At 32.1% G+C, this 14,205-nt stretch overlaps 3 protein-coding genes across 3 annotated transcripts, besides 2 other annotated features; 2 read left to right on the plus strand and 1 right to left on the minus strand.

Annotated features, from left to right (window-relative positions):
- Positions 1–284: 284 nt before the first annotated feature.
- TVAGG3_0954460 (spectrin binding) lies at positions 285–2,433 on the plus strand (the record flags this gene model as incomplete). The annotated part of the gene is made up of 1 exon (XM_001308547.2): positions 285–2,267. One exon carries the CDS (start codon positions 285–287, stop codon positions 2,265–2,267), a length of 1,983 nt encoding a protein of 660 aa, XP_001308548.1.
- A 4,023-nt stretch (positions 2,434–6,456) lies between these two features.
- Positions 6,457–7,551: a mobile genetic element.
- Positions 7,552–9,709: 2,158 nt separating this feature from the next.
- On the plus strand, positions 9,710–11,975 carry TVAGG3_0954480 (uncharacterized protein; the record flags this gene model as incomplete). The annotated part of the gene is made up of 1 exon (XM_001308546.2): positions 9,792–11,855. The coding sequence occupies one exon, from the start codon at positions 9,792–9,794 to the stop codon at positions 11,853–11,855; it is 2,064 nt and encodes a 687-aa protein (XP_001308547.1).
- Positions 11,976–12,482: 507 nt separating this feature from the next.
- Positions 12,483–14,205: part of a mobile genetic element that runs on past the window's edge.
- On the minus strand, positions 12,921–13,361 carry TVAGG3_0954500 (uncharacterized protein; the record flags this gene model as incomplete). The annotated part of the gene is made up of 1 exon (XM_051253313.1): positions 12,921–13,361. The coding sequence occupies one exon, from the start codon at positions 13,359–13,361 to the stop codon at positions 12,921–12,923; it is 441 nt and encodes a 146-aa protein (XP_051078887.1).

Consider the following 14,205-nt stretch of genomic DNA (forward strand, 5'->3'; position numbering starts at 1 on the left):
GAAAAGAATCACTTTAGATTCCCGTCAAACTCTAAGTATAAGCATGTCTCTATATGTAGAAACTGTCTGCGCTATTTATTTCCCGGCTCAAAAAACCACGGTGTCTGTGTGAGGAAAATACCCATTTTAGGACCCTGGGGGTCATGAAAATTTTCCAAGAGTTGGAAATATAGGGTATTCTGTTAGAATTTTCCAGAAATCATCTATTTAATTAGTACCCATCATAGTATAATGGTAGTAGATATTTAACGAATATCTTCATGGAGAATTAATTTTTATAAATCATGGAAAATAATTCTCCTTCTCGTTATCATGAGCTTCTGGAGTTAAATAAATCATATGTTGATACATTCAATGCATTATACAAACTCAACACTTCCAATGAAAGCGAAATCAAAAAAATATGCAAAGATATCAAAAACAATCTGATCACAACAAAATATTTCTTACCAATGCAAATATTAAGGATAATTGCAATCGCAGCAAAATACAATAACAGCTATATTAGCTCATACCGTGTCATTTTCAAAAGGATATTTGAAACATTTCGACATAAACAAGTTGAATATGGCGAAAACCTCTTTAATTACTTTATATGTAATGAATGTGTTATCGGAGTTGATTCGAAAAATACAGAATGCTTAGACTATTTTATCATAAACGACCAAAATAAGAAAAGGCTCGAAGACGACACAATTTATAACATTATTATGAATGATAATGTAGAGTTATTAAAAATATATACGGAAAGGAAAGATTTTAAAATCAAACAAGAGTTTTACAATGATTTTTATCCATTTCGTGTTGATGGTTACTCATTGCTTGAACTATGCTGCTACCATGGGTCCGTTAATTGTTTTAATTTCCTGCGAACAAATTTTCACACAGAAATCACATCAAAATGTCTTCAACTCTCATTTTTGCGTGGAAATCAACACATTGTTACCGAATGTTTGAATGTTGTTCGTCCTACACAAGAATGCATGGAATATGCTATTGCATCACACAACATTGATTTTGTTATTTACTTAGTGAACGAATATCATCTTCATCTTGATTTAGATCTTTGTGTTTATTTCCATAACCTTGAAACATTTTTATTTTACTATGAAATTACTCATGATACTAACAAATGTTTTGTTAAATCGACATATTTAGGCATTCCATCACTTTGTGAATATTTTCTTTCAGAAGGTGCCTCCATTAAATCTGCAGATGAATTTGGTCGAACAGCACTTTCTATCTCCTCATGGAGCAATCGTAAATCTGTTGTTGAATTTCTTATTTCACATGGCTGTGATGTTAATGAAACAAATCAAATCGGAAGGACTGCTCTTCATAAAGCTGTATTAAATAACAGTAAGGAAGTGATAAATTATCTTATTTCCAATAAAGCAAATGTCAATTCAAAAGATAATAATGGAGAAACACCTCTCTACACAGCTGTAGTGAATAACTTTAATACTGTTGCAGTATTGTTGATTCAAAAGAAAGCAGATGTTAATATTCGAGATAAAAACAACGAAAGTATTCTTTGTAAAGCTGTGCTCAATAATAACAAAGAATTAGTAGAATTGCTTGTTTCAAAAGGAGCAAATGTCAATGAAAGCAGGCTAAATAAAACTTGTCTTCAAATTGCGACAGAAAATAATTATAGTGATATAGCAGAATTTCTAATTACACATAATGCAAATGCTAATGCAATAAATATGGATCGTATGTGTGCCCTTCTTTATGCAATAAAAAATAATAATAAAGAAATTGTAGAACTTCTTATTTCAAATGGTGCAGATGTTGACGTATGTGGATCAGAAGGTAAAACGCCTCTGCATTATGCAGCAGAAAAGGACTTTAAGGAAATCGCAGAAATACTTATTTTGCATAAAGCCAGAATTGATGCCTTTGATGATGATCATCGGACTCCTCTACACTATGCAGCAATGAATAATAGTTTTGAAACAGCACGAGTTTTGATTAATAACGGAGCCAGTACTGTTGCTAGAGATAAAGATTATATTAATCCACTCGAATATACACGTATTAATGGAAATAGAGATTTAGAACAACTAATTCGTGAGTATAATCGAATAAATGGTATAGATGATAATACTGATGATGACGATGATGACGATGATGATGACTATGGCTACTATGATGATGATGATGACTATGGCTACTATGATGAAATTTATTCTTATAATGGATTTCCTTTTGGTTTAATTTATAATGATGACGATTATGATGACGACGATGACGACTATTACTAAACATTAAGATAGATTCAAACTTTATATATTAATGCAGCTTGCTAATCCTTTGTTTTTTCCATTATTGTTTAATTAAAAATTATATAGATTTACTCAATTTAATTATAAATTTATAATTTTCCATGTATCATGTAGAATAGATCAGTCATTAAGAAGTATAAAAAATCTTATTAATTATCACAGTAAAATCAATGTAAAGATATCATTAAGAAAATATCAACAAATTCTTTCAAAAATATGACGCAAAGAAAAGTGAATATAAACGCATCCTTAGTTCGCATTGGGCTTCTATCAAGGAAAAAGATAATAAAGGAATAACTCAACATGATATATTAATTCCATTAGATGACTGAAATGGTTTAAATGGATCTATTTTCAGTAAATAAAGGTTCCAAAGCTGATAATTAATAATTGATTTATCAATTTATTTTTTATCGTAAAAAAATCCAGTGATGTTATTCTACATCTATATATTTTCACATTCAGCTATATAATATCCAGGGTAAACATTAAACTATTTGAAATTGAAGGTCATATTCCCAAGAATATCTCAATAATATAGTAAATTTATTGATATAGAGAAAAGTTTTAGTATAGTTATGCACATACAACGGCAAGGACAAAAGCTCAGAGCTTGATTTTCAATCTTTGAAATAATTTTATTCACAAAATAAAGCTAAACGATTTTTATTGCATAAACAAGTTTGATTAAGGATTAGAAGCAACTTTAAACTTCACTAATTAAAATTAAATGAAATTGTAAATTTTATCCCGATTTTTTGAGAGGGTGTCCAACCAAAGATTTAACGATGATTTTGGCTCCAAATTTGGTATATGATATGGGGATGGTGTCTAGGTCAATACTATTGTATTCACTAGTAATATAAAATGTTCAATTTTGAGATATAAAATTATATGAGGAAAAAATTTATTTTTTTGAAAATATTTGAAAAATTTAAAGAAATGTAATAGTAAAAGAAGAAAATTAAAAAAGTAAATAATGAATATGGGAGATTTTTATGGAAATGTTAGAATTATATAATTTGCGATTTGGTCAATTAAAGCAAAATGAGTAATTTAGCATGATGATGGATTTTAGAAGGGGGAAACACAAATTAAAATCTAATAGGAACGTCAATATGAATTGCAGAAATAAAATATGTGGTGTAACGGAAAGGTTTTTGCACCTACAAAGAGAGGTATCAGGTTCAAATCTCATCTAATTATTTTTTTTCTCCCAATTTTGATTGTTTGATATATCAAGAAAATTAACAAATATATATATGAATTAATGAATAATTAAAGAATTAGAATGATTTTAAAAATATTAGAATAATCATGGATAAATCAATCTCAGATTTAAGATATTTGACAAATAATATAAAATATTGAAGATTCTTATGTCGGTATTTAGCATTCATTGTACAAAAAAGATGTAAATCAAGTGGATCCTTTGATGATCTTAAAAGATTTTGTTTGAGAGTATTTGAGATATGATACAATAGATTTCATTGAGAACATCATTGTAAAAGTAAGATAGATATAGAAAATATAATGGTTAATACAATATTATTATATTAAAAAAATGAAGTTCAGAAATTTGAAAGAAAATAGTATTTTATGCAAATAAGTAGTTCGAAATTTGTCATTATGGGAGACATTGCCAATGCATGTCTCCCGGAATGGCATAATATTTTGCAATCAGAGTGTGATTGCAAAACTTTGACCGACAAGAGTGTGTTATGCACTCTTGTCGGTCGCAATGTGTCATTGTGGGAGACATTGCCAATGCATGTCTCCCGAATGGCATAATATTTTGCAATCAGAGTGTGATTGCAAAACTTTGACCGACAAGAGTGTGTTATGCACTCTTGTCGGTCGCAATGTGTCATTGTGGGAGACATTGCCAATGCATGTCTCCCGGAATGGCATAATATTTTGCAATCAGAGTGTGATTGCAAAACTTTGACCGACAAGAGTGTGTTATGCACTCTTGTCGGTCGCAATGTGTCATTGTGGGAGACATTGCCAATGCATGTCTCCCGGAATGGCATAATATTTTGCAATCAGAGTGTGATTGCAAAACTTTGACCGACAAGAGTGTGTTATGCACTCTTGTCGGTCGCAATGTGTCATTGTGGGAGACATTGCCAATGCATGTCTCCCGGAATGGCATAATATTTTGCAATCAGAGTGTGATTGCAAAACTTTGACCGACAAGAGTGTGTTATGCACTCTTGTCGGTCGCAATGTGTCATTGTGGGAGACATTGCCAATGCATGTCTCCCGGAATGGCATAATATTTTGCAATCAGAGTGTGATTGCAAAACTTTGACCGACAAGAGTGTGTTATGCACTCTTGTCGGTCGCAATGTGTCATTGTGGGAGACATTGCCAATGCATGTCTCCCGGAATGGCATAATATTTTGCAATCAGAGTGTGATTGCAAAACTTTGACCGACAAGAGTGTGTTATGCACTCTTGTCGGTCGCAATGTGTCATTGAGACATTGCCAATGCATGTCTCCCGGAATGGCATAATATTTTGCAATCAGAGTGTGATTGCAAAACTTTGACCGACAAGAGTGTGTTATGCACTCTTGTCGGTCGCAATGTGTCATTGTGGGAGACATTGCCAATGCATGTCTCCCGGAATGGCATAATATTTTGCAATCAGAGTGTGATTGCAAAACTTTGACCGACAAGAGTGTGTTATGCACTCTTGTCGGTCGCAATGTGTCATTGTGGGAGACATTGCCAATGCATGTCTCCCGGAATGGCATAATATTTTGCAATCAGAGTGTGATTGCAAAACTTTGACCGACAAGAGTGTGTTATGCACTCTTGTCGGTCGCAATGTGTCATTGTGGGAGACATTGCCAATGCATGTCTCCCGGAATGGCATAATATTTTGCAATCAGAGTGTGATTGCAAAACTTTGACCGACAAGAGTGTGTTATGCACTCTTGTCGGTCGCAATGTGTCATTGTGGGAGACATTGCCAATGCATGTCTCCCGGAATGGCATAATATTTTGCAATCAGAGTGTGATTGCAAAACTTTGACCGACAAGAGTGTGTTATGCACTCTTGTCGGTCGCAATGTGTCATTGTGGGAGACATTGCCAATGCATGTCTCCCGGAATGGCATAATATTTTGCAATCAGAGTGTGATTGCAAAACTTTGACCGACAAGAGTGTGTTATGCACTCTTGTCGGTCGCAATGTGTCATTCTGGGAGACATTGCCAATGCATGTCTCCCGGAATGGCATAATATTTTGCAATCAGAGTGTGATTGCAAAACTTTGACCGACAAGAGTGTGTTATGCACTCTTGTCGGTCGCAATGTGTCATTCTGGGAGACATTGCCAATGCATGTCTCCCGGAATGGCATAATATTTTGCAATCAGAGTGTGATTGCAAAACTTTGACCGACAAGAGTGTGTTATGCACTCTTGTCGGTCGCAATGTGTCATTGTGGGAGACATTGCCAATGCATGTCTCCCGGAATGGCATAATATTTTGCAATCAGAGTGTGATTGCAAAACTTTGACCGACAAGAGTGTGTTATGCACTCTTGTCGGTCGCAATGTGTCATTGTGGGAGACATTGCCAATGCATGTCTCCCGGAATGGCATAATATTTTGCAATCAGAGTGTGATTGCAAAACTTTGACCGACAAGAGTGTGTTATGCACTCTTGTCGGTCGCAATGTGTCATTGTGGGAGACATTGCCAATGCATGTCTCCCGGAATGGCATAATATTTTGCAATCAGAGTGTGATTGCAAAACTTTGACCGACAAGAGTGTGTTATGCACTCTTGTCGGTCGCAATGTGTCATTGTGGGAGACATTGCCAATGCATGTCTCCCGGAATGGCATAATATTTTGCAATCAGAGTGTGATTGCAAAACTTTGACCGACAAGAGTGTGTTATGCACTCTTGTCGGTCGCAATGTGTCATTGTGGGAGACATTGCCAATGCATGTCTCCCGGAATGGCATAATATTTTGCAATCAGAGTGTGATTGCAAAACTTTGACCGACAAGAGTGCATAACACACTCTTGTCGGTCAAAATTTCCAATTATAATTCTATTATAACAAAAGTTTATAATTACCCGAAGACTCCATAATTAACTACTATATAAAATGACCTAAAATTTTATAAACTGTCCCCAACATGCTTTAAGGGTCCACTGTAAGGCCAAATAAGGTCTATCGTCGTCCCAAAAATATTGCTCGAGATGGTGTTTTACTAAGGCCCAAAACTTAAAAAAACACAACAAAATTAACTTTACTCTTTTGAGATCCTTATCAGATATGCATCAATTTGATGCAGTATCGCAGTTCAAATCTGATTTTTTAATGTAGATGTACTCTAACATCCTTTAAAAAATGTAAAATGATATTAATTAAGCTTTTCATTTCTGTATCATACACGAAACAAAATCGTTCATTATACTAAAATTTATCAAAGTTTGATTAATGAAAAAATAATATCTAAATTTTTACATTGAGTCGGCTATTGATATGGTTAATATTAAATCTTGTAAAAATTGGCATTATCCAGAATAATACCCACTAAAATACACAATTTTTTTAAAAAAAATTTATCAATTGTTATGGTATATCTTTATGATAATGAATAAAATGCTTATTTTTCATAAGTAAATACATAATTTATGCTTAAACACAAAAAATAACACGAAAATTTTTGGCCAACATATCTAAACTAAGGATAATGGTTTGAATATATAAACAATAATACTTTGTCCAGGGAATTAAATTTGTGCTATCCAATTGTCAATTCTTTGAATTTTTTTTAAATGCAAGATGTCCCGGCATTAGCCTCAATAAATATATATATTATGCATCATAATATTAGTTTGTAATGGCATTAAAGCGAAATTCCTAATTTCTTCTCAATTAAATTCCTTGAAAAACATTGGAATTAATGATTGGAAATAGGTCAAAAAAATTCCTAATATAAAACTTATACTTAAGATAAAATTAAAATTCGAAAATATCTATTTTTCAAAACACGCATCCAAAAGCGAAAAAATTCGAAAAAATCATGTTCTTATAAAATTCACTGATTTTGCAATTTTTATGAGATTTGAAGTGATAGAATATATTACCATCTTATTGAAACATATGCTTCATTGTTGTATTCACATAATATTAATCAGAACACTAGGAAAAGTGGATTTTCGAAAAATGACGATAACGATTATTTGCAAATTGCCTCTCAATTTTGAGAGACTTTCAATTTTTACAGTGGACCCTTAATAAACTTTTTTTTTCATTATATCTTTCTTTTATCATTCCTCTATCATCGTTACAGATCAATAAATAACGCATCTTCATTCTTAAATACTATTATAATTCATATACATTTTTGTTATATTTTCTCTCATTTCATAGTTTATTTAATTCTTTCTCATATATAATCTTCAGATATATTGAGCCTCAACACTCATCCATTAAAACAATATATTTTCCTTTAATCTCATATTATTCATTAACAATCTTTCCTATTCTTATTTCTAGTTAATATTCCAATATATATATCAATAATTTATCCTCAACCACACATTCAAATACATTCAATTCAAGAAATTCATATTAATATTTTTTCCCTACTCATTATCATATAATATTTAGTCTCACATCGCCATTAAATCAGTTTTCTAATATCATGTCATATTGGTAACATCACATATATCTCTTAGAATATTACTTCAACTCATATTTTTTTATTGATTATATTTAGTTAGTTCTGCATTCTATTACTATAGATGTTCGATAAATATATCAATAGTTAAAATCAAAATATATGCCAAACTTTGAATCTATTGAAAATTACATTTCGATATCTTTTTTCAAGCTTAATTTTATGTATTATCTTAAAATACATTTATCAACATTATGGATATTTTGAATTCAAAATATGACGCAGCATTACACAACTAATATTGAGATTCACAATTCATTTTCATGATTCTTTCATATATACATCAATAACTTAGTGTACCCATATAGATACACGAAAATAAATTAAATTTTGCATTTTTGATTCTCAGCTTAACTTCTATAAATGCCACCAAAACATTTAATTTCTACCAAGAAATAATATATTAGTAATTAAGCATTTATTACCAATGTTACTCACATCATATTAATTCTTATTCCTAATTTTTTAAATAAATGACTGGAATCATAAATCCTATGTACCCATATCAACATGTTAAAATTTCAAAGTCTGAAACTTAGTAATCACTGTGTTTCATGAAATCAGATAATCTCTAAGATTTCTTAAATCTTGTATCATACTGGCCAATTATGATTCATAATGATTCTTCATCATGTCAGCATTCTAATTGTAGCTTTATTATGCCAATTGGCATAAATTAAGAGCGCTTTTAGGTGATATTTTAGATACCTGGGTATGTACTTCCTACCATACTCTATCATTTTAGGTAAATTTTCGAACTATGTTTTGGTTGCTATTATCTATTATTCACAATCTTATTATCGTTCAAAATTAAAAAAAACGCTGATCACAATCAAACTTGCAACCTTTACCGATCCATTTTTACCAGAAAACCAATTGAACTATGAGATATTGACATGCTCTCAATTTATTATTAATATAAGATGTTTAATTTGTCCCCTGTTTTCTTTAAACCTTAATTACTATATTTGCTATATATTGATACTTTTAATACCACACATAGAAGTTATTTGAAATTCTTTTAATTATTTAATTTCATAATATTTTCCTACCGATTAAAATAGGAATCATACCATTTTCAACGATCATACCCCTTTTAAATATGCATATCTCATAATATGTATATATTACATATCATTAAGCTATATGTTAACCTTTTAAATCAATTTTTAATATGATATCTCAACTCAATCTCAAAATTGAACATTTATTCCCAATCATGAATATTCAATATCTCACCTTCAGTTGTCGTTATTTACAATAAATATAATAATTTGAAAAAATCATCGTTCAATTTTTTGATTCAAAAAATCATCATTTTTATTTTATTATTTTATCAGATATTTAATGTAAATTATAATTCTTATTATAATTTTATAAATCAGTATTTTTCGAATTTATTCAAATTACGAAAAGAAAAATATACAAATCCAGCTCGAGCATAATGCTGATATGCATTCGCATGTATTTACCGTTTAAACTTTTCTCTACTTCCTCTGAATATGAAGAAAAACTCAAAAAGGTAAAATTCATTTTAAGGTTATTTTGGTTGGACACCCTCTATTTTTTGAATGCCATGCAGCCGTCAATGTAAAAAAATATGAAAAGAAATCTGAGAGTTATCAATTAAATAACTCCATATCTTTAAACAATAATATTTTTATATATTTAAACTTCAAATTGCAGTTCAGAGAGATTTGTTGATTTTGAAAATTTCTGTTGCAGGTTCTCGAGTTTAGCCTCTTCCCCCGGAAACGCTGTCAGCGTACCCGGTCGGAAGCTACTCAATTGATGCCCAACAGTCACTTATTACAGCCACATGCATATTTCGCTTCAAAAAGAAACTCTTCCGGTATTGAACATTATTTTGTTGAGAGTCGGTCTCGAATTGTCAAGTTTGTTACTGCTGGATGCTTCATTATAATCACTCTTCTCATCCTGATCATCAGTCAGTATCTTCTTCGGACAAATTATCGAAACGTAACTGTTAATTTAGCTAAAAATATTTCTCAACCTCTATCGACCGAAATTTCATTAATCATCCGGTATAATACGGAAACTTCGCTATTTCTTTCGGAATTGATTTCTGAAATTTATCCTTATTTAACTCAAAATTTAACAAACATAACGGTACCAGAACTAATATTTGAGTTATTCAAAGAAGGTGAATTAGCTACAGATCCATCAATCGACAACTTTGAATTCGCTTCACGAACAGGACAATATTACTTTTACAGAAACCAGAAGTCAACGATTTATTACGCTAATGGTACTTCTGATACCGAGAGTATACCATTAAATTATTGGAACCTCACCAATATCACAGGATACCCGAGCGAAAACGGATTTTATTATGAAAACATAAATCTTATCAATTTTGCCTGGTATGCTCTGATTAAGTCAAATAAAGCCGCATTCACCATTTTAACTCATTGGAATGAGCCAATTGTAAATTCCAACTACTTTTTAGGCGCTTGCCCACTCTACATCAACAAAAGTTTTTATGGAGCGATCAGTACTCGATATAGAACGTCCGAAATTTCCGATCTGATCAATTCAATGCTTCCATCAAATCATTCGCATTTGGCCTTTGTTTCTTCAGATGAAATCATCGCTCTTGACAGAACTAAAATCAACGAAAGCGAATACGCCTACTACTTGCCGAATATCTACAGTTTATCCCAAACATATTGGAAAGCAGCCACAACTAACTCAAATTACAAAAAAGGCTACTCCTACAAAGCCAATGTTGATGGTACTAATTTATCCTACTACGCTTCTTCGTTATCTGTGTCTCTGACGAACGATGACGAATGGGAAATTATTTCTCTGTTATGCATCAGCGATTTCGTTGAAGATGACGGCGGATCGTCATTTATTTGGATATTACTTATTATTTTGGATGTTGTCTTTTTCATTATCCTAATTTCTGTCCAAAGAATTTTACAAATTTGTCAATTGACAACACAAAGCAATATCCTTGGCGAACCAACACCTACATCGAGTAACTACTACGCCATCGTTAATATGATGGAAAAACTCCAAAGGACGCATACAAAAGGCTCATTACCTTCTGATTTCGCAGAACAGATCATCCAAGACCTCCAGAACCCACTTATATATAATACAGCATCCCTGATTGAGTCAATAAAGACGGATGAGATAAGGGAAGCCATTCAAATTAAATTTCTTCATCCGCAATTCACGAATTTGGCCAATTACCCAACAACGAGTCGTACACATTATCTCAATGAGAGCGCCGATGATTCCCGTAAGTATATCATTGAATCTTTCCTTAAAATCAATGATGATCTTTTCCATCCTCAAATGCTTGAGATAACTATCAAGGAACTCATTGAAGAGCTTCCTGATATAAATGTAAGACTCTTGGCCGATTCTATTAATTTCATATTATTTTACTCACAATTCCAAACAGATTTGGTATTTTCCATTGCATTATGCCTTGTAAGCTTCCATATAGCCCAGTACCATGATCAATATAACACTTACAAGAAGCTTTTCCTTTCATATCATACTGATATTTCAGATACTGGTCTGGAATTCCTGAATTCGATAGAAACAGATAACAAGAATCGCCTAGAGTTCGTCTGCTTCTACTTTTTCAGATTCTGTGACTCCGCTCCGCCATCTGAGCATCATCGTGTCCTCCAAGCAGCTCTTTACAAACCAGATGTGAAATACATAGCCAACCTAATTTCTACAGCTGCTCAGACCTCTTATTTGGAGGAAAATGGCTCAACTCTCGGAATGGATATTTCCGTGTTCGAAGCTGAAGTAAGGAAAACGATTTTTGGTCCATCATTGGAAGTTATTAGGAAGTTTAAGTCTCACTAATAATATGTTTGTAAAATTATTTTTTATTATTTTTATTTCAAACTCAAAATCAAATTTTTGCATGAAAACATATCTGAGTTCTCTCAAATTTTAAAGACTAGGCGCTTACAATATGAAAACAAGTTTAATTTTGATATTACATTATTAATCCCTCTCTGTATACAGGCTACGGTGGGAACTTGTGATGTTTGCATCCAGGGAATATATGGGTGTCAATTTGTATACCTCTCTGTGAAAATGTTTATGTAAAAAAAAGTTATGAATTAAAACAATGATATTCTTATATTTTTAGTTCATATCAAATTTGGACCAAAATATCAATGTTTACTGAAGAAGGTTGCCTCTTGTCTGGCCTCTGCTTGTGTGGACATGAGAGCCACCCCATTCGACAACTGTGAAGCCCTTGCGTTCTAAGTGTGGGATTGTCTGTGTTGGCTTCTTCAAATCCTCCTTTGAAAGACGCTTGATAGCCATGAAAACGCGGATGATTGTGTCTGGTTCAACATTGGAGAAGAGTGGAACTCTGTGGCAATAGTTTGATAATTGGAATGAAACGAATGCATCACCAATCTTGTTGAATGTTGGGAGCCAGTAAGCCATGAAATCGAACTTCTCCTTGTCATTTAAGGATGGGCACTCATAGGCTCCTGACAGCATAAAAATGTTATTATCTCACAATATAAAAGGAATCATAGGAATCTACAACTATATCTATATTGTTAGAAGACTTCTTAATGTATCATGTATATAAGTTATATCAATAACTCCATTATGTTATATGATTGTAATCATATTTTCGTTTCATGTTCAAAAACATTAAAATCATACTAACTATATGAGTATTATATTTAGGAAGCTGATATATAGATATGATAAAATGCTAGGTTTTGTGATTAAGAATATATACTTATCTTTTAGAAAATAATACTTTTATAAAAAATTATATCTTATATAATCTAAAAATTTTGGACAATTAAAAAACATTAATTAAAAATAGAAGGTGAAAGTGTTTATTCAAAGAAGGTGCAAGATTATGATGTTTTGAGGGTGAAATAAATTTAATAATTATTTATGTGATTTAAGAGTAATACGATCATCGGTAGCTTGAAGACCTCTCTTTATAGCTCTTAATGCCGCAAACTTTTTTTGAACTTGCTTTGAATTTTTGAATGCTTTGATTAAATCTTTTGTTGTATCATACATTCTGAAATATCTGTTCATCATTTCTGGCATTGTTGGTAAATTTAACCTGTATCTTATTGCTACAATCGTTTCAAACATACTTTCATTGAAATGCAATATTGTGACTGCCATCCTAATTGGCCAAGAAGCATGCCAATTAATATTTTTATTAGCAAGCATTGCTTTGATATGGTTTATCGATTCAACTACTTGAGTTGAATGAATCTTTTTTACCATATCAAAGATTTTTACGGTATCTTCGAGGAATTTTTTAAGTGTTTTTATAGCAGTTTTATTTTTTGCATATTTCCATGGTTTAATCATCTTGCATTTTTCAGGATCTGGACAAAATTTATGATTTCCGGCATAATGTTTAGCGGAATTCAACCATAAAAACTTCTTTGTTTTAATTGACATATGTGTGTCATTGAGAAGTTGCCTAAGCCAACGCAATAAATTCTTTGAAATGCTAGATAAGATTCTGAATTCTGGCAGTTTGAGCTTTTTCTGTATATTGTTAAGAAAATGTCCAGGATCTCTGTATTCTCTGATACCTTTGAACGTATTTTTGATTGTAGAAACAATTTTGACATCGCCATCATGCACAAAAAAATTTACACGTTTTTCATTATTCCAACGCTTCAGCATTCTTTTTAAGCCTTCAAATTCCATTTCATTTGATTTTCCGTTGAAATTACCTTTGAAATTTTTAAAAGATTTAGATATCACTTCCCAATCTACAATTTTTTTGAGTTTCTCTTCTACAAATTGTACATAGCAAAACATTGCATTTCTTCTCTGACTCCAAGAACCGTCAAACAAAAGTCCCGAACATTTTCTCATTCGAGATTTCCAATAATTAACAGATTCTCTGGCAACTTCTATGATAACACGACCAACCTTTTCTTGGACTCGATGAAATGTAGCTTCTGACGGAACTTTGATGTTATTCAGCATGAATTGAAATTCTGATTGGCAAAATGTAGCGCCGCTCAATAATACAGATAGCACAAATTCAACAGTGTTGACGACATATGGCTCTACCCTATTTTTCGCGCTTTGAACTAAGTTCTTTATACGCTTTGCAACTGCTTTTGTTCGCCGCGGCATGAAAAATGAAGAATAACTTGACGGTTTCTTGAACAAATGGTCGCACATTCAAATATTG

Source organism: Trichomonas vaginalis, chromosome I (genome assembly GCF_026262505.1).
Source record: "Trichomonas vaginalis G3 chromosome I, whole genome shotgun sequence".
NCBI lineage: Eukaryota > Parabasalia > Trichomonadida > Trichomonadidae > Trichomonas > Trichomonas vaginalis.